This window comes from Procambarus clarkii, chromosome 19, assembly GCF_040958095.1.
Source record: "Procambarus clarkii isolate CNS0578487 chromosome 19, FALCON_Pclarkii_2.0, whole genome shotgun sequence".
NCBI lineage: Eukaryota > Metazoa > Arthropoda > Malacostraca > Decapoda > Cambaridae > Procambarus > Procambarus clarkii.
The window spans coordinates 11,602,197-11,626,349 of record NC_091168.1 but is presented as its reverse complement, the minus strand read 5'-3'; the positions used below and the strand labels follow the sequence as shown (position 1 = coordinate 11,626,349).

Below are 24,153 nucleotides of genomic sequence, written 5' to 3'. Positions count from 1 at the left end.
TATTTATATATAATGTGTGTATATAGCGTAATAACACCACACAGTATTGTTGGAGGAGAAATATTAGTGCGTCTGGCCTTGAGGGCGGCAGACGATCAGCTGACTGTGTGAGTAGCCACATCTCTGTGCCTTTACTCACCATACAAGCTTAGATGTACAGTTATGGTGAACAAAACATGTAGATACTTATATATAACGTCTGTAAATAAGATATATAGCGTAATAACACCACACAGTGTTGTTGGAGGAGAAATATTAGTGCGTCTGACCTTGAGGGCGGCCGCCGATCAGCTGACTGTGTGAGTAGCCACATCTCTGTGCCTTTACTCACCATACAAGCTTAGATGTACAGTTATGGTGAACAAAACATGTAGATACTTATATATAACGTCTGTATATAGTGAATTATAGCAAAAACATTATTGTGGGAGGAGAATGTGGGTGAGTCAGATGACAGGAGGGAGGGCGGGAGTGGCTGGCTGGTACACGGCGGTCACTCCTCATTACTTTTTGACTCATAATAGCTACTTAGTGGTTCGTTATAGTGAACAAAACATGCAAATACTTATATATAACCTGTGCTTATAGTGTAATAACCGACAAAGTATTTGTTCACTGATTGATGAACGTAATTGAATCAACAATATGCACACCATATTTTTGAGTACAGCAATGATTCACTCATTTTATTATATAAATATATCAAACTACACACTATTGAATAATATTACAGCAAAAAAAGTATGAAAAATCAATCAGAGACATTGAAATAATTCGGTAATTATCTCTTTGTGGCAACTCTGGCCTGACAGCTTGCGAGCAACAGACCGCCTGGGACGCACGCTGAGTCAGCGCCTATAATTTGCCAGACTTCCCCGCCCTATAACGGGCAATATATGCCACTTACGATTTTTTTATTATTTTTCCCGTGATCAGTGAACACAAATTAACAGGTTAGAAAGAAAAAATAATTTTTTTTTTTTTCAAAATGACATGCGCCTGTGGGGATGGCAGGATATTAGACCCCGAGCATGTTAAGGGTTGAACTACGCAAATCATATATATATGATATCAGTGACAAAACTGAAACCGCACACATCATATATATATGATTTCGTGTTTAGCGCTATAATTTAAACGCCCCTGCTGGAATAGGGGCAGCAATAGTACAGCCATGGCCGATAGTTGCCAGATGCCACCTAGAAAAAAAATCCAGGCCAACATTCTTGGGTGTTAGAGCATCAGTATTGAGCGCGCCAACAAGGCTGGCGCACGCAGCACGAGCTCACAGCACCGCTGTTCAGCTTATAACCACAGCATCACCTACAAATGCCATAATATAAATGATACTGCTATTATTTAGCAATGATATTATTACTGAAGCCCCCTGACTGTGATAAAACTGACCAGGATTCTGATAATAGCAGGATTGTGGTGATATTTAGCGCTGTGCTCCATGGAGGGAGGAGTAAGGCTGTGGGAGGGAGGGTGGTGGCGTCGTCGTCTGACTGTGTGGCCACCTTATATTGACTGCACTCACCATACTTGCTTAGTGGTTCGCTATGGTGAACACAAATGTAGATACTTATATATAACATGTGTATAGTGTGAGATAACAGCGAGAGGAGTAGGTTGGGAGCCGCCATTTTGGTGAGGGAGGAGCATCGTCTGCACGACTTGGCATGTTGTTTACTGATGGCCACTATGGTCTTTGGGCACCATACCAGCTTATTTGTACAGGTATGGTGAATAAAACAGGTAGACACTTATATATAATGTGTGTATATAGCGTAATAACACCACAAACAATATTGTTGGGGGAGAAATATTAGTGCGTCTGGCCTTGAGGGTGGGCCGCCGATCAGCTGACTGTGTGAGTAGCTACGTCTTTGTGCCTTTACTCACCATACAAGCTTAGATGTACAGTTATGGTGAACAAAACATGTAAATACGTATACAGTATCCACTCAATTTAACGGCCTATATGGGGCTGTACCCTGGTCGTTATTTCCGGAGCTCCGGTATTTCCGAAGTTAAGATGTCTATAATTTTTCAAGTAACATTCAGGTAGGATATACTTTATACTGTATAACAGGTGGACCACACAACATGGGAACCATATAAACCAAACACCTCCTTCCCTCCCCTCCCTCAATGTCTTCTATCCCCTCCCTCATTATCTTCTATCCCCTCCCTCATTATCTTCTATCCCCTCCCTCATTATCTTCCATCCCCTCTCTCATTATCTTCCATCCCCTCCCTCATTACCTTCAATCCCCTCCCTCATTATCTTCTATCCCCTCCCTCATTATCTTCCATCCCCTCCCTCATTATCTTCCACCCCCTCCCTCATTATCTTCCATCCCCTCCCTCATTACCTTCCATCCCCTCCCTCATTATCTTCCATCCCCTGTCTCATTATCTTCCATCCCCTCCCTCATTATCTTCCATCCCCTCCCTCATTATCTTCCATCCCCTCCCTCAATGTCTTCCATCCCTCCCTCACTGAGTTCCTCATAACATGAGAACAGTAGGCTATGGAGGAAGGAGCTACTAATGGGGTCGAGGGAGCTACTATAACAGGGTCGAGGCCTGGCTACCCGGACATCTGTCAGCGCCTGTTTGCAGATGCCAGCTGTGCATAATTCATAAATAAAACTATATTTGTTTAATTAACAAATAGGAAACAATAAAACATGTTATTGATTAATAATGTATAGTTATATAAAAAAATTAACATATTTTGGCATAAATATTATACAACTAAGATTACAAAATTTAATACAGTATGGGGTGAGAGGTTTGGCACCATTGCCTTGGTCAGCAATTCTGCCCTCCGCCTTCCTTACCACCACCCCTCTCCCTGCCTCCCTCAACACCACCCCTCTCCCTGCCTCCCTCAACACCACCCCTCTCCCTGCCTCCCTCATCACCACCACTCTCCCTGCCTCCCTCAACACCACCACTCTCCCTGCCTCCCTCATCACCACCCCTCTCCCTGCCTCCCTCAACACCACCACTCTCCCTGCCTCCCTCAACACCACCCCTCTCCCTCATCACCACCACTCTCCCTGCCTCCCTCAACACCACCACTCTCCCTGCCTCCCTCATCACCACCCCTCTCCCTGCCTCCCTCAACACCACCACTCTCCCTGCCTCCCTCAACACCACCACTCTCCCTGCCTCCCTCATCACCACCACTCTCCCTGCCTCCCTCAACACCACCACTCTCCCTGCCTCCCTCATCACCACCCCTCTCCCTGCCTCCCTCATCACCACCCCTCTCCCTGCCTCCCTCAACACCACCACTCTCCCTGCCTCCCTCATCACCACCCCTCTCCCTGCCTCCCTCAACACCACCACTCTCCCTGCCTCCCTCAACACCACCCCTCTCCCTGCCTCCCTCAACACCTCCATTCTCCCTGCCTCCCTCAACACCACCCCACTCCCTGCCTCCCTCAACACCACCCCTCTCCCTCATCACCACCACTCTCCCTGCCTCCCTCAACACCACCACTCTCCCTGCCTCCCTCAACACCACCCCTCTCCCTGCCTCCCTCAACACCACCACTCTCCCTGCCTCCCTCAACACCACCACTCTCCCTGCCTCCCTCAACACCACCACTCTCCCTGCCTCCCTCAACACCACCCCTCTCCCTGCCTCCCTCATCACCACCACTCTCCCTGCCTCCCTCAACACCACCACTCTCCCTGCCTCCCTCAACACCACCCCTCTCCCTGCCTCCCTCAACACCACCACTCTCCCTGCCTCCCTCAACACCACCACTCTCCCTGCCTCCCTCAACACCACCACTCTCCCTGCCTCCCTCAACACTACCCCTCTCCCTGCCTCCCTCAACACCACCCCTCTCCCTGCCTCCCTCAACACCACCCCTCTCCCTGCCTCCCTCAACACCACCCCTCTCCCTGCCTCCCTCAACACCACCTCTCTCCCTGCCTTCCTCAACACCACCCCTCTCCCTGCCTCCCTCAACACCACCCCTCTCCCTGCCTCCCTCAACACCACCCCTCTCCCTACCCCCCTCAACACCACCACTCTCCCTGCCTCCCTCAACACCACCCCTCTCCCTGCCTCCCTCAACACCACCCCTCTCCCTGCCTCCCTCAACACCACCCCTCTCCCTAATCACCACCACTCTCCCTGCCTCCCTCAACACCACCCCTCTCCCTGCCTCCCTCAACACCACCCCTCTCCCTGCCTCCCTCAACACCACCACTCTCCCTGCCTCCCTCAACACCACCACTCTCCCTGCCTCCCTCAACACCACCCCTCTCCCTGCCTCCCTCAACACCACCCCTCTCCCTGCCTCCCTCAACACCACCACTCTCCCTGCCTCCCTCAACACCACCACTCTCCCTGCCTCCCTCAACACTACCACTCTCCCTGCCTCCCTCAACACCACCACTCTCCCTGCCTCCCTCAACACCACCACCACTCCCTGCCTCCCTCAACACTACCACTCTCCCTGCCTCCCTCAACACCACCACTCTCCCTGCCTCCCTCAACACCACCCCTCTCCCTGCCTCCCTCAACACCACCACTCTCCCTGCCTCCCTCAACACCACCACTCTCCCTGCCTCCCTCAACACCACCACCCCTCTCCCTGCCTCCCTCAACACCACCACTCTCCCTGCCTCCCTCAACACCACCCCTCTCCCTACCTCCCTCAACACCACCACTCTCCCTGCCTCCCTCAACACCACCACTCTCCCTGCCTCCCTCAACACCACCACTCTCCCTGCCTCCCTCAACACCACCACTCTCCCTGCCTCCCTCAACACCACCACTCTCCCTGCCTCCCTCAACACTACCACTCTCCCTGCCTCCCTCAACACCACCCCTCTCCCTGCCTCCCTCAACACCACCCCTCTCCCTGCCTCCCTCAACACTGTTTTGTCTTGCTGACTATCATGGTTCCTTCCCTGGTGGTGGCATATAAAAAGATAAATGCCACTGATCCCAGCACCTCGGTGAGGGGACCAGGTTCTGGCTCTGGGTGTCCGGTAGGCCAGAGAACTTCCACAATCTGATGGTAACTTTTAGACATTACACACATTGGAGATGTTAGCTACAGGGAGCCACAAAGGATATTCCTTAGAAAACTATTTTAACCACTGTGCTGCGCTGAGTTTATTGGGAAATTCCCACCGTGCGCATGAAATAAAGTGTTCCCAAAAATCATTTTTTCTTCGTAAAATGATAAATTCCTTTCCCTGAATATGTCTATGTAAATAAATACCAAATTCCACTTTGGCTGTGAGGACGTGGACAAGGTGCGCTGTGACGTCATCAGGGGCTGGTCGCCCGTGTGTGACTCGCCCAGACACTGTCGCGCGGGCCATTCAAGCACCGGGTGTTGCCACAAATATATTTTCAATTATTTGTTCTACGTATTTCCAATACGGTTTTATTTGTTTTTTTATCGTATATGATTCATATTTGTGTACTTTACAATATGTATACAGTAGAACATTCATAATGTTCCATGGAACTGTGATACATGTGTCAGTAATGTGTCCATAATAAATGTTTATTATCGCAATATTACTTGTTAAAAATTCACTAAAATTATAATATGTACAGTTTCACACACTATTTACACAGTAACACACTGTATTACACACTCAATACTTCGGAAGTGAGCAATAATCAACAAAGTAGTCCATGGTACACAGCGCGACTTTGCTCTCGTTGCACTAGATACATATCGATTTTCACTTCCTGTTTCTTCGTTGTGTGTTTGCAAATGATGCACTCACATACACCCTTGGCATTAGTACTTGTAGGTTGTATGTAGCCAAGCTTGTAAAGCATAAGGTAGTATTGAAAAGATTATAGGAAAAGATCAATTTGAAAGGTAGTTATGAAAAGATAGCTTTGTATGGTCCCACACAGGAAGAGATTCAGCTTGCCTCAAAGAGTGTCCGTCAGTCAAAAAGAGATTCAGGTATTCTTCAAAATATCTATGGAAAACACTACCATGGAAGCCGCTAACACTGTTCATCTATGCTACTTGTATCAGATGCATCATCACTAAATGCAGAAAACGATTCATCTATGTATCATCTAAATAAATTGGAGATAGCATAGGATTCCAAGGGTGACGCTCAGAGCTACAACTGGACACGCTTGCTGTATCGTCCTCATAGGTGCTGTATCACTTGCATCCGACCTTTGTGTTAGGTCCTTATTGTGCCTAGCTTCACCAATATTATGACCCTTAAGTTCTTCAAACAATATTTGAATTTCACCGACAGCCTTATCTTTCAACACCGCGTCGGACAGGTGTTTGGGAGCCAGAGGTGCATGCGCCACCCATGGTTGCCCATTCAGCACTAACTTAGCCAGCAACCCTAGGGCATTCTGGGAATTTTTTCCAAGATGGCTGCCTCTCACTGGAGGTCCTAAGAGTCCATTTTGTACACTACCAACCTCGCACACATTTAGAAAGGGTACGGAAAAATCAAAGAGAGTATTCTCGGTTGGTGCAGTTTCCCGCCGACCGAGAATACTCGGCTGGCGCAGTTAAGTGGTTAAGGCATTAACACACACTTAAGTATACAACCAAACATAAATGTTAAGTTCTAACTTTCTTGTCAGAAGAATTAGACAGCTTTTCCCATAATGCCTCTGAAGACATCCCAGCTAATCCTCCAGATGCAGCTCCAGCTGGCTCCTCTGAACCAGCTCTGGAACCTCGGCCTTGACTGAAACATTAGAAATACGTATGATATACAGCACTATACTTTGCACAAGGAAAACAATAATTTTCATATTAGAAATAGAAAAGTGGTGCCATTATGGATGATCCTGAACGATTATCAAGTTGAGATTTGAGAGGTATAATGCAGAGAGGCAAGGTAACTGGTTGGAGAGAATATAAGGATGGAAGACAGGTGAGGTAACAGGCTGGACAGATAAGGATGGAAGAGAGGTGAGGTAAGAGGCTGGACAGATAAGGATAGGAATGGGGAATTCTTTAATATAAGGATATGAATAAGGGGAAAGGAGAAAGCAAGAGGAACCAAGCTGATTAAGGATGGTTGTCGAGAGGTGATAAAAATTAATTCACAATTTTTCTGGCACTGTAAAGATGTATTCATTGGTGCAAAATAAATACGATAAAATTACTGTATATACTGTACTGCACAATTAATTCTACCATAAATAAAACCAGCGTTGAATGTAATGAAACGCCATTTTCTGGGTGAGACCCGGAGGCTCCCTGGAGCTTTACCGGCTGATATGCTAATGTCAGACTTTGGCATCAGTCATGTGTATGGAGTTCTAGGGCCTACAGGGGACCACGGCCAGAACCTGGCCCCCTCAGAGAGGCAAGGGGAGCAATGGCCTATAGAAACCCCCGTGTGGTTGGAAGCATTCTATGTCTGCCACCGACCGGGTCAAGCATCCAGAAAGGTAAGCATTCCAAAACAAACCCCTATTCTGGTGAAAATTGCTACCTAAAGCCGAACTAGTGGATAGAACTCTTCAACAGAAAACAAGGAACTAGTGGATAGAACTCTTCAACAGAAAACTAGGAAACTAGTATGACGTCATACGTCACCGCGCCGCTGTCTGCGCAGCTCCCCACCCCCCGGGAGGGGAAAGGGAGAGCCCCAGACCTCCCACGCCGGCTATCCACCCATCAGTTCTGAGGCTGGATGTCAAAACACCTGAAAAACCGCCGACCGGAGGGAGGGAGGGTTGCCGGGGAGCCTCCGGGTCTCACCCAGAAAATGGCGTTTCATTACATTCAACGCTGGTTTTCTAGGGGAGCCCCGTCGGCTCCCCGGAGCTAACTACCCACAGAGGAAGGTCAAAGGGACAGAACCGGGAGGAGGACACCACGCACCCCCCATGGAGGCGAGACAACCGGCAGCAAACGCCAACCCAAAGCGCCACAGCCCCGAAAAGTCCCGGGAACAACATGAGAACAACGAGCAGCAAGGCCCCTGCACGAACACCAAAAATCCATGCCCGAAAGACCGCAAGGCCACGTCGCCCAGATGGCAGCGAGAGCAGCGAAGCTACGAACGCCACAGGCATGAGGGAAGAACACAGGCAGCTTAGCTGCAAGAACACGGCTGACCACCCGGGACACCATCACCCGCGAACCGGGAAGAACAGAACTGGATCAACGCAAAACGCGCTCCGGACCCAAACGCCGTGGCACGCAAACAGTGGAGGGCCGCCAGAGCCACAGAGATATTACAGGAAAGAGATGGTTGGGTTGACTGCATCTATCTGGACCTAAAAAAGGCTTTCGACAGAGTTCCACATAAGAGGTTGTTCTGGAAACTGGAAAATATTGGAGGGGTGACAGGTAAGCTTCTATCATGGATGAAAAATTTTCTGACTGATAGAAAAATGAGGGCAGTAATCAGAGGCAATGTATCAGAATGGAGAAATGTCACAAGTGGAGTACCACAGGGTTCAGTTCTTGCACCAGTGATGTTTATTGTGTACATAAATGATCTACCAGTTGGTATACAGAATTATATGAACATGTTTGCTGATGATGCTAAGATAATAGGAAGGATAAGAAATTTAGATGACTGTCATGCCCTTCAAGAAGACCTGGACAAAATAAGTATATGGAGCACCACTTGGCAAATGGAATTTAATGTTAATAAATGTCATGTTATGGAATGTGGAATAGGAGAACATAGACCCCACACAACCTATATATTATGTGAGAAATCTTTAAAGAATTCTGATAAAGAAAGAGATCTAGGAGTGGTTCTAGATAGAAAACTATCACCTGAGGACCACATAAAGAATATTGTGCAAGGAGCCTATGCTATGCTTTCTAACTTCAGAATTGCATTTAAATACATGGATGGCGATATACTAAAGAAATTGTTCATGACTTTTGTTAGGCCAAAGCTAGAATATGCAGCTGTTGTGTGGTGCCCATATCTTAAGAAGCACATCAACAAACTGGAAAAGGTGCAAAGACATGCTACTAAGTGGCTCCCAGAACTGAAGGGCAAGAGCTACGAGGAGAGGTTAGAAGCATTAAATATGCCAAAACTAGAAGACAGAAGAAAAAGAGGTGATATGATCACTACATACAAAATAGTTACAGGAATTGATAAAATCGACAGGGAAGACTTCCTGAGACCTGGAATTTCAAGAACAAGAGGTCATAGATTTAAACTAGCTAAACACAGATGCCGAAGAAATATAAGAAAATTCACCTTCGCAAATAGAGTGGTAGACGGTTGGAACAAGTTAAGTGAGAAGGTGGTGGAGGCCAAGACCGTCAGTAGTTTCAAAGCGTTATATGACAAAGAGTGCTGGGAAGACGGGACACCACGAGCGTAGCTCTCATCCTGTAACTACACTTAGGTAATTACTGAACACAAAAAACGACACACCCCCGGCCCGACCAACGAAGCACCAACAAACCCTGGACCCCTCCAGAACGCAGCAGCCCCACCTTGCGCCAGAAAAGATGGAGACTGCTGCCACCGAACAACCAAAACGCTAAAACCGAAGGAGCAAGAAAACTCAGCGACTCGACCCCCAGAGGCAATGGCCAAATAGAAAGAGCCGATTAAAAAACACACCGGAACCGAAGGGGCACTACCAACCGAGGAGAAGACAGAGCACGCTGACCAGAGACCAGGATGGTGCAAGCGGCGCACGAACAGGCCGGAGGTGAAACGACACACAAGACAGCTTACGAACGGTGCAGAAGCAACACCAAGACCGAAAGCAAGCTGAAGCGGCTCCGCCAGCGCCGCACGAAAAGAGGCGACAGTATGTGGCAAGACGAAGGCCCCCATCCCCCACCAGAAAACCAAGCTGAGAGTAAACCAAGCTAACAAGAGTAACCACCTAAGAAGGGACAGGAAAAGGAAGGACCACCAAAATACCCCATACTGCCACCAAGAGAAGCACGCAGGTGGGACACCTACCACGAAGCCACCCGACCACCAACCGGAGGCGAGACCGCGAGGCAGAACATAAGCAGCCCTGACAAGGCCCCTCCGAGCCCAGGAAAAGGCGGAGCCGCGGGAAGATCTCGGGCGCGACCACCGAAACCCAGGCGGCACCAGGAGATGTAACGTCTGCCAAACAGAAAAACTCCCCAAAGTATGCAAGCCCGCCAGGCGTTCAGAAACGACGGGTCCGACGCGAGACATCGCAAGACCCCCCCAAAAAACAACAACCGGCAGGGCAAGCTAGGAAACCAAAGAAGGCGGAAGGGTCGCCACCAGAACAGTACCCGAACCAAGGGGTACGAACAACTGCAATAGACCGAGACAAAGAAGCACATCACAGGACACAGGCTGAAAAAACGCCTACGAACACACGCAGAACACCCCTGCTGCAGAGGCGGCAGGAAGAAAGAGCAGAAGCACAAAAATCCCAGGAAAACAACCAGGGGTGGATAATCAGGCAGGGACAGAAAAACCCCCACGCAATCCCCAGGCACAAAACGGCAGCAAAGTGCCACTCCACAACCGGACACAGGAACAAGGACACGCCACCGTGAAACACGGTACCAATGCACACGTGCAGTAGCAGCAACAGGCACCACTGCAACATGCAACAGGTAAATAGCAACTCCCTTCTGCAAAGGCAGAGAACGGAGCAGGCAGACCCCAGACAGGGCCAACGGAGACATGACAAAACCCCGCAGGCCCAGAAACCTGCACCAGGCGACCGACGGCGGAGAAACCCCGCTCGATACTTGCTGGATGAGGTACTGGGAGCTCCTTTACACCTCAAGCCCGGCCCAAGGCCAAGTTAGACCGGCCAGAGGGTGGCCCACTAGGCAGCTGCTAGGAGCAGTCCACCGGCCCACATACCCCCACAATCAGGATGGGCCGGAACTGCTATACGAAAACAGGCTACTGTGCCCTGGAAGTCCACGGATGAACCAGCAAGAAGGCTTATGCTCGCAAGTAGGTCGTGTAACAAGCACAGACCTCTGATGGTAATACAATGTTCCCCAAATGTGCCAATAGCACCACTGCACTCCACTGGTACTATCCCGCAAGTTCTACCAGATAGACGGGACCCAAGAGCCAGAGCTCAAACCCTGCAAGCACAGCCAGGAGCCTTACCAGGTGAGTACAGAACGAACCCTACAACCCCCACACCTCACAACATTAACCCTTAAAGTGCGCATCACTTCATATGAAGTGTAAATCGTTTTACCAGTCAACTGCGCTTCACTTCATATGAAGTGTATGGGTACCGCGCACGATTTGAATGGCCCGCGGTGTAGCTGGGGGTCCCATACACTGCCCAGGGGCTCTAGTAAACAGCGGCCATTTTGAAAAAAATTCCAGCTCACGATCCGATGGCATGGGAGGCCTCAGTTTAGCGAGAGTCACCATGGCGAGCACACGGTCAAACGCCTCACGGGCACGCACCACTCAGTCCCTCACCCCAGAGCAAATAGCCCACGAATTATTCTCTAAAGGTGAAGAAAGTGTGTTTGACGATTCAGACAACGATGAGGATTATACACAGTTGTCGGGTGATAGTAGCAGCAGCAGTGAAAGTGAGAATGACCGCCATGCCATGGCGAGGCCTATACGCTCTCCCATGCCTCCTCGCCCATTTTCTACCCCAATTCTACCACGACCTCACAGTTCCTGTGGATATTTCCTGTTTGAGGGTGACGAGTCAGAGGGAGGTGACTCAGATCAAAGTTTTATTGAGCCTGTGGCTGGTACCAGTGGTGTAACTGGGCGAGAAATTGTCGCGTCAGCAGCATCTCGCCCGGCCAAGCGCCACCGCATGGCACCACATGAGGGACCAAGACCCTCGTGTTCACGTGCATCCACCTCACGTGCATCCACCTCACGTGCATCCACCTCACGTGCATCCACCTCACGTGCATCCACCTCATGTGCATCCACCTCAAGTGCATCCACCTCACGTGCACCCACCTCACGTGCACCCACCTCACGTGCACCAACCTCACGTGCACGTAGCCGCCGTGCTTCTCGCAGACGGTATTCAGCTCCTGGTCGCCGGTATGCATCGCTTCCTCGCCGTCTTTCCTCTGCATCTCGCAGGACGCCTGGTATACTTGAGTGGAGTGATGGTGACGATTTTATTCCTAATATTCCTCACTTTGACGATAAAGATGTAGGGATTACAAACCTTTTCCCTAATCAAGGTGAGGACATGGCTGAGATGGAATATTTTACAGCATTCTATGATGAACCACTCATGGAATACATTGTACACCAAACGAACCTGCATGCTGCTTACCTGATTGAGAGGGAAATCACAGAATTTTCACGACTGCAGCGTTGGAAAAATACCACAGTGGCGGAAATGTATGTGTTTTTGGCACTCTGTTTGTTGATGAAGCACTGTCACAAACATGCAATAAATGACTATTGGAGCAAGGACAAGACAATACCAACACCTTTATTCGGGAAATATATGTCACGAGACAGGTTTCAGATACTCCTCAGGTGTCTACATTTTGGAAGTGTTCAGGACCGAACACCTGATGATAGACTGTGGCGAGTGAGGCACTACATGAACGATGTTATTGGAAAATTCAGAGATTTTTACGTACCAGCACAGAAGCTGGTGGTTGATGAATCTCATACTTTTCAAGGGACGTGTTCCATTCAAACAGTACATTCCCTCAAAACGAAACCGATTTGGCCTGAAATTTTTTGTTCTTTGTGATTGTGAGACAGGATACGTGTTACACATGATTCTGTACTCGGCTAGTGATGTAGACATTCCCGGTAACGACGAACATGGATTCTCGGGGAGTGTAGTGAAGACCATCATGGCTCCGTGGATGAACAAGGGACACATTTTATACACAGATAATTACTATACAAGTCCCTTGCTAGCTCGGTTCTTGCTAGAAAATAGAACCGGATTGGTTGGTACAGTAAAGCCACAACGAAGGGAAATGCCTGTGTTTGACAACGACATTGCAGTTGGTGAGTGTCAGAGAAGGAAAAGTGATAACATTCTGTCAGTTCGGTGGAAAGACAAAAGAGAGGTGAACTTGTTGACAACAATTCATGATGGAACAATGGTGAACAGTGGGAAAGTGAGCCATAAAACAAACGCACCACTATATAAGCCAGACTGTGTTTTAGACTATAATATCAACATGCGGTTGATTGATAAATCAGACATGATGATTGGCACTGCAGAGTGTGTGCGGAAGACGTGTAGGTGGACGAAAAAAGTGTTCTTCCATCTTGTGGACATGAGCATGCTGAACTGTTTCAACATGTACCTTGTGAGAACTGGACGTAAGCCCACTTTCCGTGACTTTGTATTTGATGCTGCAATACAGTTATTAGGAAAGTTTGCAAAAGATGTCCCAGGTATTCAGCGGCCCATCATAAACCCACTGTTGCAGCATGCTGGTACTCCACGCCTCGCTCACACTGAAGGCTTCCTAGCACACAAACTTAAGTATTTGCCACCTGGTGTGAAGCGTGCAATAGCCCAACGTGATTGCTTGGTGTGTAAAACAACGACACGTAGAGACAAGAAACGGAAGCTTGTGCAAACATGGTGTGAAACGTGTGGTATCCCATTATGTGCTGTCGACTGCTTTAATGACTACCACAGTCTAGAAATCTTCTAAGTGTGCTTCAAAGTGTGTATTGCGTGTGCGAGTGTGTAAATATGTAAACATATAAGCAGATAGCGTGTGCGTGTGTGTAAATATATACAAATATAAGCAGAACATACAATATAATAGACTGTAATGACATATTATATTGCCGTAATTGAAAACATTTGTGTGCGCCTGTGTATACTCAAATATGCAACAATTATTGATACAAAATATGTTCAAACAGTATTTGAAACACAATTAGTGAAAAAAAATTAGATAAAATGCGCTTAGACATTGTAAATAAATAGCGCGAAAATATATTTGTGGCAACTCTGGCTGTTTGAGGACCGCGCGCAACACCTCCCGGGCGTGTACTGCATGAGCGAACATGCAGATTGTGACGTCATCACCGTCCTTCTCGGCTCTATTGCAACAAAAGTAAGTACAATAGAATTTTTTTTTTATTTTTCCCGTGATCAGTGAACAGAACTTAACAGATTAGCAAAAAAAAAAAAATTTTTTTTTTTTTCAAAATGACATGCGCCTGTGTGGATGGCAGGATATTAGACCCCGAGCATGTTAAGGGTTAAAAAAGGTGGGTCCCCTGAATGACTCCAGCATGGGTTGGACATGCACATGAGGGGGACAGGAAGGGTTGAAAAAGGGACAGTCACTGGTGTGCGAACGGTCTCAGTCGTACAAAAATATACCTAAATAAAGACAGGTATATAAACAACACCGCATCCAGCGCCCGGCCAGCAGACGCCAGACCGCAGAAACTCACCTGGCGAACGGTGGCACGAACTTGACACGACTCAACCGTGCCCAGAAGAACCTGGGACACCACCAGATGAAGACGCCAGAGCCGGACCCCGCTGGACCCGCAGGAGAACTGGGAGAGGCGAAGGAGGCGGTCCACACCCATAACACAGGGAAAACCGCGATGTCCTCCCCACAACTGGGAACCAGGACAGCCCCGGAGCGAAGGTGCATATACCGCAGCCAGGGAGAAGAACGAGACCCGAAGCACTGTAGCAAAAAGGGCGCAAAACACTGAAACACCGCCCAGACCAAAACAAACTCCACGGCGCATGCGCATAACACGCTGGCCGAACCGCACACCCTCTCTGCGGGAAGGCGCCAGTCAGGACTACTGCACGAGAAAAGTAGCCAAAAGAGGAAGCAGGAACAAGAAAACCGGCCAAAGAAGCAAAGAGCCCAAAAAGGAACCCCAACCGGGCAACAAGTAGCCCAACCGGGCGACAAGTAGCCCAACCGGGCGACAAGTAGCCCCAACAGGGCGACAAGTAGCCCCAACCGGGCGACAAGTAGCCCAACCGGGCGACAAGTAGCCCCAACAGGGCAACAAGTAGCCCAACAGGGCGACAAGTAGCCCAACAAAGCCACAAGTAGCCCAACCGGGCCACAAGTAGCCCAAAACGGCGACAAGGACGAGGAGCCGACAGACGTTCCAATAATGCGGGAAGTAGCAAAAAACCTTCCCGAACCCTCGAGAACACAGAAGCCAACACTAGTCCCGAAGGCACACGAAGGCGCAGGCGCACCCGAGATCAGAAGTCACGCAGAACCCCATCGAACGGGGAAACATGACGAAAACACCGTCCCAACAAAAAAAAAAGGGTGGGAGGAAACATTCTTCACCCACAGGACGGAACCAACCGACTCAAAGGCCAAGGAACCGAGCCCGGGGAGGGGCCAGCGCCCAACAGCACGTACGGCGAGTGGGGAGGAAAGACCCCACTCCGCGTAACCTCAAGCCCCGCCTAGAGGGGGATAAAAACCCCCACGGGGTCCAACGGGGCCAAGGCCCCCAAGTCAGCCACTCCCCAGCCCCGGGAACCTACACGACAGGCCCCGGGGCCGAGCCGTTTCCCCAAAGCCCCGGCCGTACCAGAAAAACCGAGGCAGCCATGAAAACTCTAAGGAAGGGAGCCCACTGGCAGACTCATACAACACGGCTGGAGGAACAGGCTCAAATGCCCCCGTCACTACCCCGGAAGGGGAATTCCCTGAGACTGCCCGAGTCTCAACACCATCAAAAACCCCGCCCCGAACCTACAGACGGTAAGGAACCGGATGCAGGCAGAAAGGGTGATCCAGGGGAAAGACAAGGGGGCGTGGATGGAACCGAAGCAACCAACACCCCCAAGTCCCAAAACGAACTACAACGGGCAGCCCCGGGGCTCCCGGGGAGGAAACCACGAGAACGTTGCCACCACCAAGGCTCAAGTGCAACGCCCCTGCTGCCCGCACCCGCATTGTCAGCACAACTGGGTAACCGAGCCACAACGAGCAACCAAACTCGCAGGACTCTGGGTAGAAGGTGTCACCGACCCCACAGGCAGCTGACGGAGGCAAAACAGAGAGTCACCCAGAGACAAAGGGTGAGAGCAACCCTCAAACTCGCTGGAAGCGAGGGGGGGGGGGGGCTCTGGGGTCACATCCATCGGACCCGCGCGCCCCCAGGGGTTTTCCAGGAACCCAAGCGTTTACTATAAGAGGACTCGCGCTCAGGTAATCCCAGGCAGGGTACTGCTAACCGGCACCCAAAGCTACCAAACAACTTTCTAGGAGCTGAACCCCCGAAAGGTGTACACTCACGAGGACCTAGCAGGGGGTACCACCAGAAAATACTCAGAACACAGGGGACACAAGGGGCAAGAACGAAGGCAGACCCCCCCACCAGGTAGATAAATAAAAAGAAAAAGAAAACCCCACAAGATGACAGCGTACCCAAGCGGAACAGAGTCGGGCGCCATGATTGGTAAAGACAAGCTGCACAGTACCCTGCGCCCCACCAGTGATAAAACTGCCCCTTACTCTAAGGCGAACAAGGGAGACAGAACACCCGAGCACACAAAGACCGGCCGAAAACCAAGCAGTAAACGGCCAAGCAGGGGCAGGACCCAAGGAACTTGTGGAAGGCGGCCTCAAGCCCCAAGGGCAGTACTTACAGGGCACCTAGGGAAGAGAACCCTAGGCGCATGCAGCCCGAGTATTGGAGAATCACTCCTGGCTCACGCACCACCTAGAAAACAGACACCACACTCTAGGTACAGTGCTGAAACAACCACTGGAGCCGGAGCACATAACCGTTGCCTATAGCATCAGCCGAAGAACTGATGGGTGGATAGCCGGCGTGGGAGGTCTGGGGCTCCCCCTTCCCCCTCCCGGGGAGGGGGGAGCTGCGCAGACAGTGGCGCGGTGACGTATGACGTCATACTAGTTTCCTTGTTTTCTGTTGAAGAGTTCTATCCACTAGTTCGGTTTTAGGTAGCAATTTTCACCAGAATAGGGGTTTGTTTTGGAATGCTTACCTTTCTGGATGCTTGACCCGGTCGATGGCAGACATAGAATGCTTCCAACCACACGGGGGTTTCTATAGGCCATTGCTCCCCTTGCCTCTCTGAGGGGGCCAGGTTCTGGCCGTGGTCCCCGGTAGGCCCTAGAACTCCATACACATGACTGATGCCAAAGTCTGACATTAGCATATCAGCCGGTAAAGTTCTGGGGAGCCGACGGGGCTCCCCCCAGAAAACAGTGGCTGTAATGAGTGGCACCTCAGTGACTCCTTGGAGCTACTGCACTGGCACCCTACCAGAGCAACTATTGATTCACCAGTCTTGTGACTGGATTGTACCTAGATGGGGTTCTGAGAGTTCTACTCCCCTAGCCCGGCCTGGACTCAGGCTTGACTTGTGAGAGCTTGGTCCAGCAGGCTATTGCTTGGAGCAGCTCACTAGTCCATATTCACTACAGCCCAGTTGGTCTGGCACTTCTTGCAGAAAATTGTTCAGTTTTTTCTTGTTGACTTCCACTTTGGTTTCAGCAATATTTCATATGTGCTGGGAGGATATTGAACAACCATGGACCTTTAGACCTTCGTGCAGTGTTCTCTGATTGTGCCTATGGCACCTCTACTCTTCAAGGGCTCTATTGTGCATTTCCTTCCATATTGTTCACTCCAGTATGTTACTTTACTGTTTAAATTTGGGACCTGGCCTTCCAGTATTTTCCATATACAGAGCACCACTTGGTTTCCGAACCCCTTGGGGTTGAGACCCGTCGGTTATCGTGTAATTTCGTAAATGAGAATGGAGGAAAATGGACAGAGAATTTTTTTTTAAATTTAACAAAAAATTCTAAGGGAAAATTCGACAAATTCATAGCATAAATGCAACAAATGAAATAAAGTTCATTGTGTAATTGTGTTCACTCACCCCCCCCCCTTCCCTCCCTCACTGCTTTTATCTCTCACTGCATCTCCCCTCACTGCCTCTCCCCCCCCTCACTGCCTCTCCCCCCCTCACTGCCTCTCCCCCCTCACTGCCTCTCCCCCTCACTGCCTCTCCCCCCCCTCACTGCCTCTCCCCCCTCACTGCCTCTCCCCCCTCACTGCCTCTCCCCCCTCACTGCCTCTACCCCCCTCACTGCCTCTCCCCCCCCTCACTGCCTCTCCCCCCCTCACTGCCTCTCCCCACCTCACTGCCTCTCCCCCCCTCACTGCCTCTCCCCCCCCCTCACTGCCTTTCCCCCCCTCACTGCCTCTCCCCCCTCACTGCCGCTTCCCCTCACTGCCTTTCCCCCCCTCACTGCCTTTCCCCCCCCTCACTGCCTTTCCCCCCCTCACTGCCTCTCCCCCCTCACTGCCTCTCCCCCTCAATGCCTCTCCCCCCTCACTGCCTCTCCCCCCTCACTGCCTCTCCCCCCCTCACTGCCTCTCCCCCCTCACTGCCTCTCCCCCCTCACTGCCTCTCCCCCCTCACTGCCTCTCCCCCCCTCACTGCCTCTCCCCCTCAATGCCTCACTGCCTCTCCCCCTCAATGCCTCACTGCCTCTCCCCCTCAATGCCTCACTGCCTCTCCCCCTCAATGCCTCACTGCCTCTCCCTCTTCTCAATGCCTCACTGCCTCTCCCCCTCAATGCCTCACTGCCTCTCCCCCCTCAATGCCTCACTGCCTCTCCCACTCAATGCCTCACTTCCTCTCCCCCTCAATGCCACACTGCCTCTCCCCCTCAATGCCTCACTGCCTCTCCCCCCTCAATGCCTCACTGCCTCTCCCTCTCAATGCCTCACTGCCTCTCCCCCTCAATGCCTCACTGCCTCTCCCCCTCACTGCCTCTCCCCCCCTCAATGCCTCACTGCCTCTCCCCCTCAAAGCCTCACTGCCTCTCCCCCTCAATGCCTCTCCCCCCTCAATGCCTCACTGCCTCTCCCTCTCAATGCCTCACTGCCTCTCCCCCTCAATGCCTCACTGCCTCTCCCTCTCAATGCCTCACTGCCTCTCCCTCTCAATGCCTCACTGCCTCTCCCCCTCAATGCCTCACTGCCTCTCCCTCTCAATGCCTCACTGCCTCTCCCCCTCAATGCCTCACTGCCACTCCCCTTCAATGCCTCTCCCTCTCAATGCCTCACTGCCTCTCCCCCTCAATGCCTCACTGCCTCTCCCCCTCAATGCCTCACTGCCTCTCCCTCTCAATGCCTCACTGCCTCTCCCTCTCAATGCCTCACTGCCTCTCCCCCTCAATGCCTCACTGCCTCTCCCCCCTCAATGCCTCACTGCCTCTCCCTCTCAATGCCTCACTGCCTCTCCCCCTCAATGCCTCACTGCTTCTCCCCCCTCAATGCCTCACTGCCTCTCCCCCTCAAAGCCTCACTGCCTCTCCCCCTCAATGCCTCTCCCCCCTCAATGCCTCACTGCCTCTCCCTCTCAATGCCTCACTGCCTCTCCCTCTCAATGCCTCACTGCCTCTCCCCCTCAATGCCTCACTGCCTCTCCCTCTCAATGCCTCACTGCCTCTCCCCCTCAATGCCTCACTGCCTCTCCCCTTCAATGCCTCTCCCCCTCACTGCCTCTCCCCCTCAATGCCTGCCATCCCTCCTTCACTGCCTTCATCATAACATGAGAACAGCAGGCTACGGAGGAGCGGGAGCTACTAACGGGGTCGGGAACTACTAGCGGGGTGGAGGGTGTGTAGAGGCGGACATGTCTGTCAGCGCCTGCTCACAGATGCCAACTGTGCATAATTCATAAATAAAACTTTATTTGTTTAAATAATAAATAGGAAATCACATAACATGTTAATGATTAATAATGTGTATTAATTAACACTTTCGCGCTATCTGGACGCGCCGGCGCGTTCGGTTTCGTCTAACGTAAACGCATAGTGGACATAAAGTTATGTCTACTTTTAAAATATTTGTATAAAATTCAACTTTTATCCGATTTACTTTGGGTTTGTTTCAAACTGCGCGCTATGAGGCTCTCTTTCTCACCACTAGGCTGCATGGTACAATAAGTTCATGGAAGGTGTGGATAACTTCGATCAAATGGTATTTTGTCCCAAACGGGTTGCAGGTGGGTGACTTTAGCCGTTTATACTGGTAATTCTTCCCCCATATCATGTATTATATGCATATGTCTGTTTAGGGAATTTTATTCCGATCAATATACAACCAAAAATAACTGTGTGCAACAAGTATAATCTTGACAAACATAACAAAAGTAAAAATATTTCGTGTGTGTTTGACGCTCACTGATATGTTCCAGCGTTGTTTTATATTTGTCGCTATTCTAACTTACGCTTTGTTGATATTTTTTACCTATGGGCACATAGAACATTCTATTGCGAACACATTGACATAAAAATGAATGACGTACATAGAAAATTAATGTCATGAGAGTGAAATAAGTATAAACTTTCAAAGCGCCGTGCGTCGTCCCGTCACCGATACCGGGTAACAATTTCACCACTTCCCACACTCTTGCGGGCGGGCTGCATCATTATTCTACGCTTATATTCATATCACCGTGTTGGGAATTTCATTGCGAGTCCATTGATACCAAAATTAACGCTGTAGAACAAGTGTGGAGGTGATTACAATCCCAAGAGTAAAAACATTTTGTTGCTGATGGGCGCTCACGGCGAGTCATCTACGTAGTTATTTATTTGGTGCTGGTATCCCTATATGTTTCGTGACTTATTTTACTAATGTTCTTCTAGAGAATTTTATTGCGAACACGTTGGTACCAAAATGAAATACGTAGCATGAGAACTAAGGTCAGAAGAGTAAAAAGAGTATACACATTTTTGTTTTTACGCTTAAGCGATAAAAACGCAGCGCGCACATTCGGTTGGCTGAGTGACCTTTGCGGAGAGCGCGAAAGTGTTAATATACGAAAATTAACATATTTTCACATAAATATTTTACAACTAAGATTAAAATTTGTAATACAATATGGCTGAGAAGTTTGGCAACCATCACCTGGTCAACAAATCCTTCCTTACTGCCTCCCTCACCACTCCACCAACAGGGGGGGGGGGGGAAGAGAGAATTAGTGAGAGGAGAAATAGTGGGAAAGGGGGAGAATTAGTGAGAAAGGGAGGGAGGGAGGGGAAGGTAGGGAGAGATGCTAGGAGGAAAGTAGTGAGGGAGAATTAGGGAGGGAGGGAAAGGCAGTCAGGCAGCCAGCCTGCCTCCCTGCCGGCCTGCCTGCCTGCCAGCCAGTCTGCCTGCCAGCCTGCCTGCCAGCCTGTCTGCCTGCCTGCTAGCCTGCCTGCTTGCTGGCTTGCATGCTGGCCTGCCTGCCTGCCTGCCTGCCTGCCTGCCTGCCTGCCTGCCTGCCTGCCTGCCAGCCTGCCTGCCAGCCTGCCTGCCAGCCTGACTGCCAGCCAGTCTGCCTGCCTGCCAGCCTGCCTGCCAGCCAGTCTGCCTGCCTGCCTGCCTGCCTGCCTGCCTGCCTGCCTGCCAGTCTGCCTGCCAGCCTGACTGCCAGCCAGTCTGCCTGCCAGCCTGCCTGCCTGCCTGCCTACTAGCCTGCCTGCCTGCCTGCCTGCCTGCCTGCCTGCCTGCCTGCCTGCCTGCCAGCCAGTCTGCCTGCCTGCCTGCCTGCCTGACTGCCTGCCTGCCTGCCTGCCTGACTGCCTGCCTGCCTGCCTGCCTGCCAGCCAGTCTGCCTGCCTGCCTGCCTGACTGCCTGTCTGCCTGCCTGACAGCCAGCCAGCCTCTCTGCCTGCCTGCCTGTGCCAATCCCTGCCAGCCTGCTTGCCTGCCTTTCCCTCCCTCCCTAATTCTCCCATCCCCCCCTCACTACTTCCTTCCTGCCTACCTCCCCCCTCCCTTTCTCACTCATTCTCCCTCTCTCTCTCTAATTCTCCTCCTCTCTCTCATACTGCCTTCCATCTAAGCTCCCCCATCCACCCACCAGTCAGCAATCACTGACGCAATGCGTGCATTTGGAGCTGACGTGGTGCCCAGATGTTCCTTGATTGTGCAGATATGTAAAACAAAGTCACAGAATGAATTCTCCAGCCTCGTGACAAATCAAAATAATAGGAATAATAGGCCGTGAATCTGTGAAATCACAGGGTAGAAGGCGGCAAACTGGACCATCTCTCACCCATCACCACGGGCCGGCGCGACACTTGGCGGACCGCTTCCTACCTGAACTTTGTTCGTGTAGCATGACTCCCCAACCCCAATCAGGAAACTGGAAGTTTCGGATAACTAATGTTCGGAAACCAAGTGGTACTCTGTATATTATATATATATATATATATATATATATATATATATATATATATATATATATATATATATATATATATATATATATATATATGTCGTACCTAGTAGCCAGAACGCACTTCTCAGCCTACTATGCAAGGCCCGATTTGCCTAATAAGCCAAGTTTTCATGAATTAATTGTTTTTCGACTACCTAACCTACCTAACCTAACCTAACCTAGCTTTTTCGGCTACCTAACCTAACCTAACCCATAAAGATAGGTTAGGTTAGGTTAGGTAGGGTTGGTTAGGTTCGGTCATATATCTACGTTAATTTTAACTCCAATAAAAAAAAATTGACCTCATACATAATGAAATGGGTAGCTTTATCATTTCATAAGAAAAAAATTTGAGAAAATATATTAATTCAGGAAAACTTGGCTTATTAGGCAAATCGGGCCCTGAATTGTAGGCTGAGAAGTGCGTTCTGGCTACTAGGTAGGACATATATATATATATATATATATATATATATATATATATATATATATATATATATATATATATATATATATATATATATATGTATGTATGTATGTATGTCAGACCAAGGAGGAAAAATGAAACAGGAATTTTCCTCAAGTACTTTCATATATTAATACATCTTCAGAAGGAGTTTTCCTTCTGAAGATGTATTAATATACGAAAGTACTTAAGGAAAATTCCTGTTTCATTTTTCCTCCGTGGTCTGACATTGTCACATTTTTTAATCACGTGTTTATTTTCGTGATATACACACACACACACATATATATATATATATATATGTCGTACCTAGTAGCCAGAATGCACTTCTTGGCCTACTATGCAAGGCGCTATTTGCCTAATAAGCCAAGTTTTCCTGAAATAATATATTTTCTCGAATTTTTTTCTTATGACATGATAAAGCTACCCATTTCATTATGTATGAGGTCAATTTTTTTTTATTGGAGTTATAATTAACGTAGATATATGACCGAACCTAACCAACCCTACCTAACCTAACCTAACCTATCTTTATAGGTTAGGTTAGGTTAGGTAGCCGAAAAAGTTAGGTTAGGTTAGGTTAGGTAGGTTAGGTAGTCGAAAAACAATTAATTCATGAAAACTTGGCTTATTAGTCAAATTGGGCCTTGCATAGTAGGCTGATAAGTGAGTTCTGGCTACTAGGTACGACATATATATATATATATATTATATATATATATATATGTCGTACCTAGTAGCCAGAACGCACTTTTTGGCCTACTATGCAAGGCCCGATTTGCCTAATAAGCCTAGTTTTCCTGAATTAATATATTTTCTCTAATTTTTATCTTATGAAATGATAAACCTACCCATTTCATTATGTATGAGGTCAATTTTTTTTTATTGGAGTTAAAATTAATGTAGATATATGACCGAACCTAACCAACCCTACCTAACCTAACCTAACCTATCTTTATAGGTTAGGTTGGGTTAGGTCGCCGAAAAAGTTAGGTTAGGTTAGGTTAGGTAGGTTAGGTAGTCGAAAAACAATTATTTAATGAAAACTTGGCTTATTAGGCAAATCGGGCCTTGCTTAGTAGGCTGAAAAGTGCGTTCTGGCTACTAGGTACGACATATATATATATATATATATATATATATATATATATATATATATATATATATATATATATATATATATATATATATTATATATATATATATATATAGCTATATATATATAGCTTTTTGAAGGAGTTGGGGTCTAAGCTAATGGAAACAACTAGAGACCCTAGAGTTGCCAGTTTTCTTTTTCAGCGCCTTAGTGTGGCAATCCAGAGAGGAAATGCTCACTGCATCCATGGTTCCTGCCCACCATCTGAGGAGCTGGAGGAGCTGTTCAACTTGTGACAAGCAGCCTTGTACCCTGCATGTAATCACCATTGAAACTTTTCTTGTGTAATGACATTTTCAAATAAAGTTAGATAAATATACACACATACCAAAAGAATAGGGGTGG

At 49.0% G+C, this 24,153-nt stretch overlaps 1 protein-coding gene across 6 annotated transcripts in view; it reads right to left on the bottom strand.

Moving 5' to 3' along the window:
• LOC123757411 (optineurin) overlaps window positions 1-24,153 on the bottom strand; it is a 490,032-nt gene that overhangs the window by 21,908 nt on the left and 443,971 nt on the right. For all 6 annotated transcript variants that reach the window (XM_069326928.1, XM_069326927.1, XM_069326929.1 and 3 more), the window contains one exon: window positions 6,612-6,729. In XM_069326928.1, the coding sequence (XP_069183029.1) occupies window positions 6,612-6,729 (118 nt within the window). The remainder of the gene's footprint in view (window positions 1-6,611; window positions 6,730-24,153) is intronic.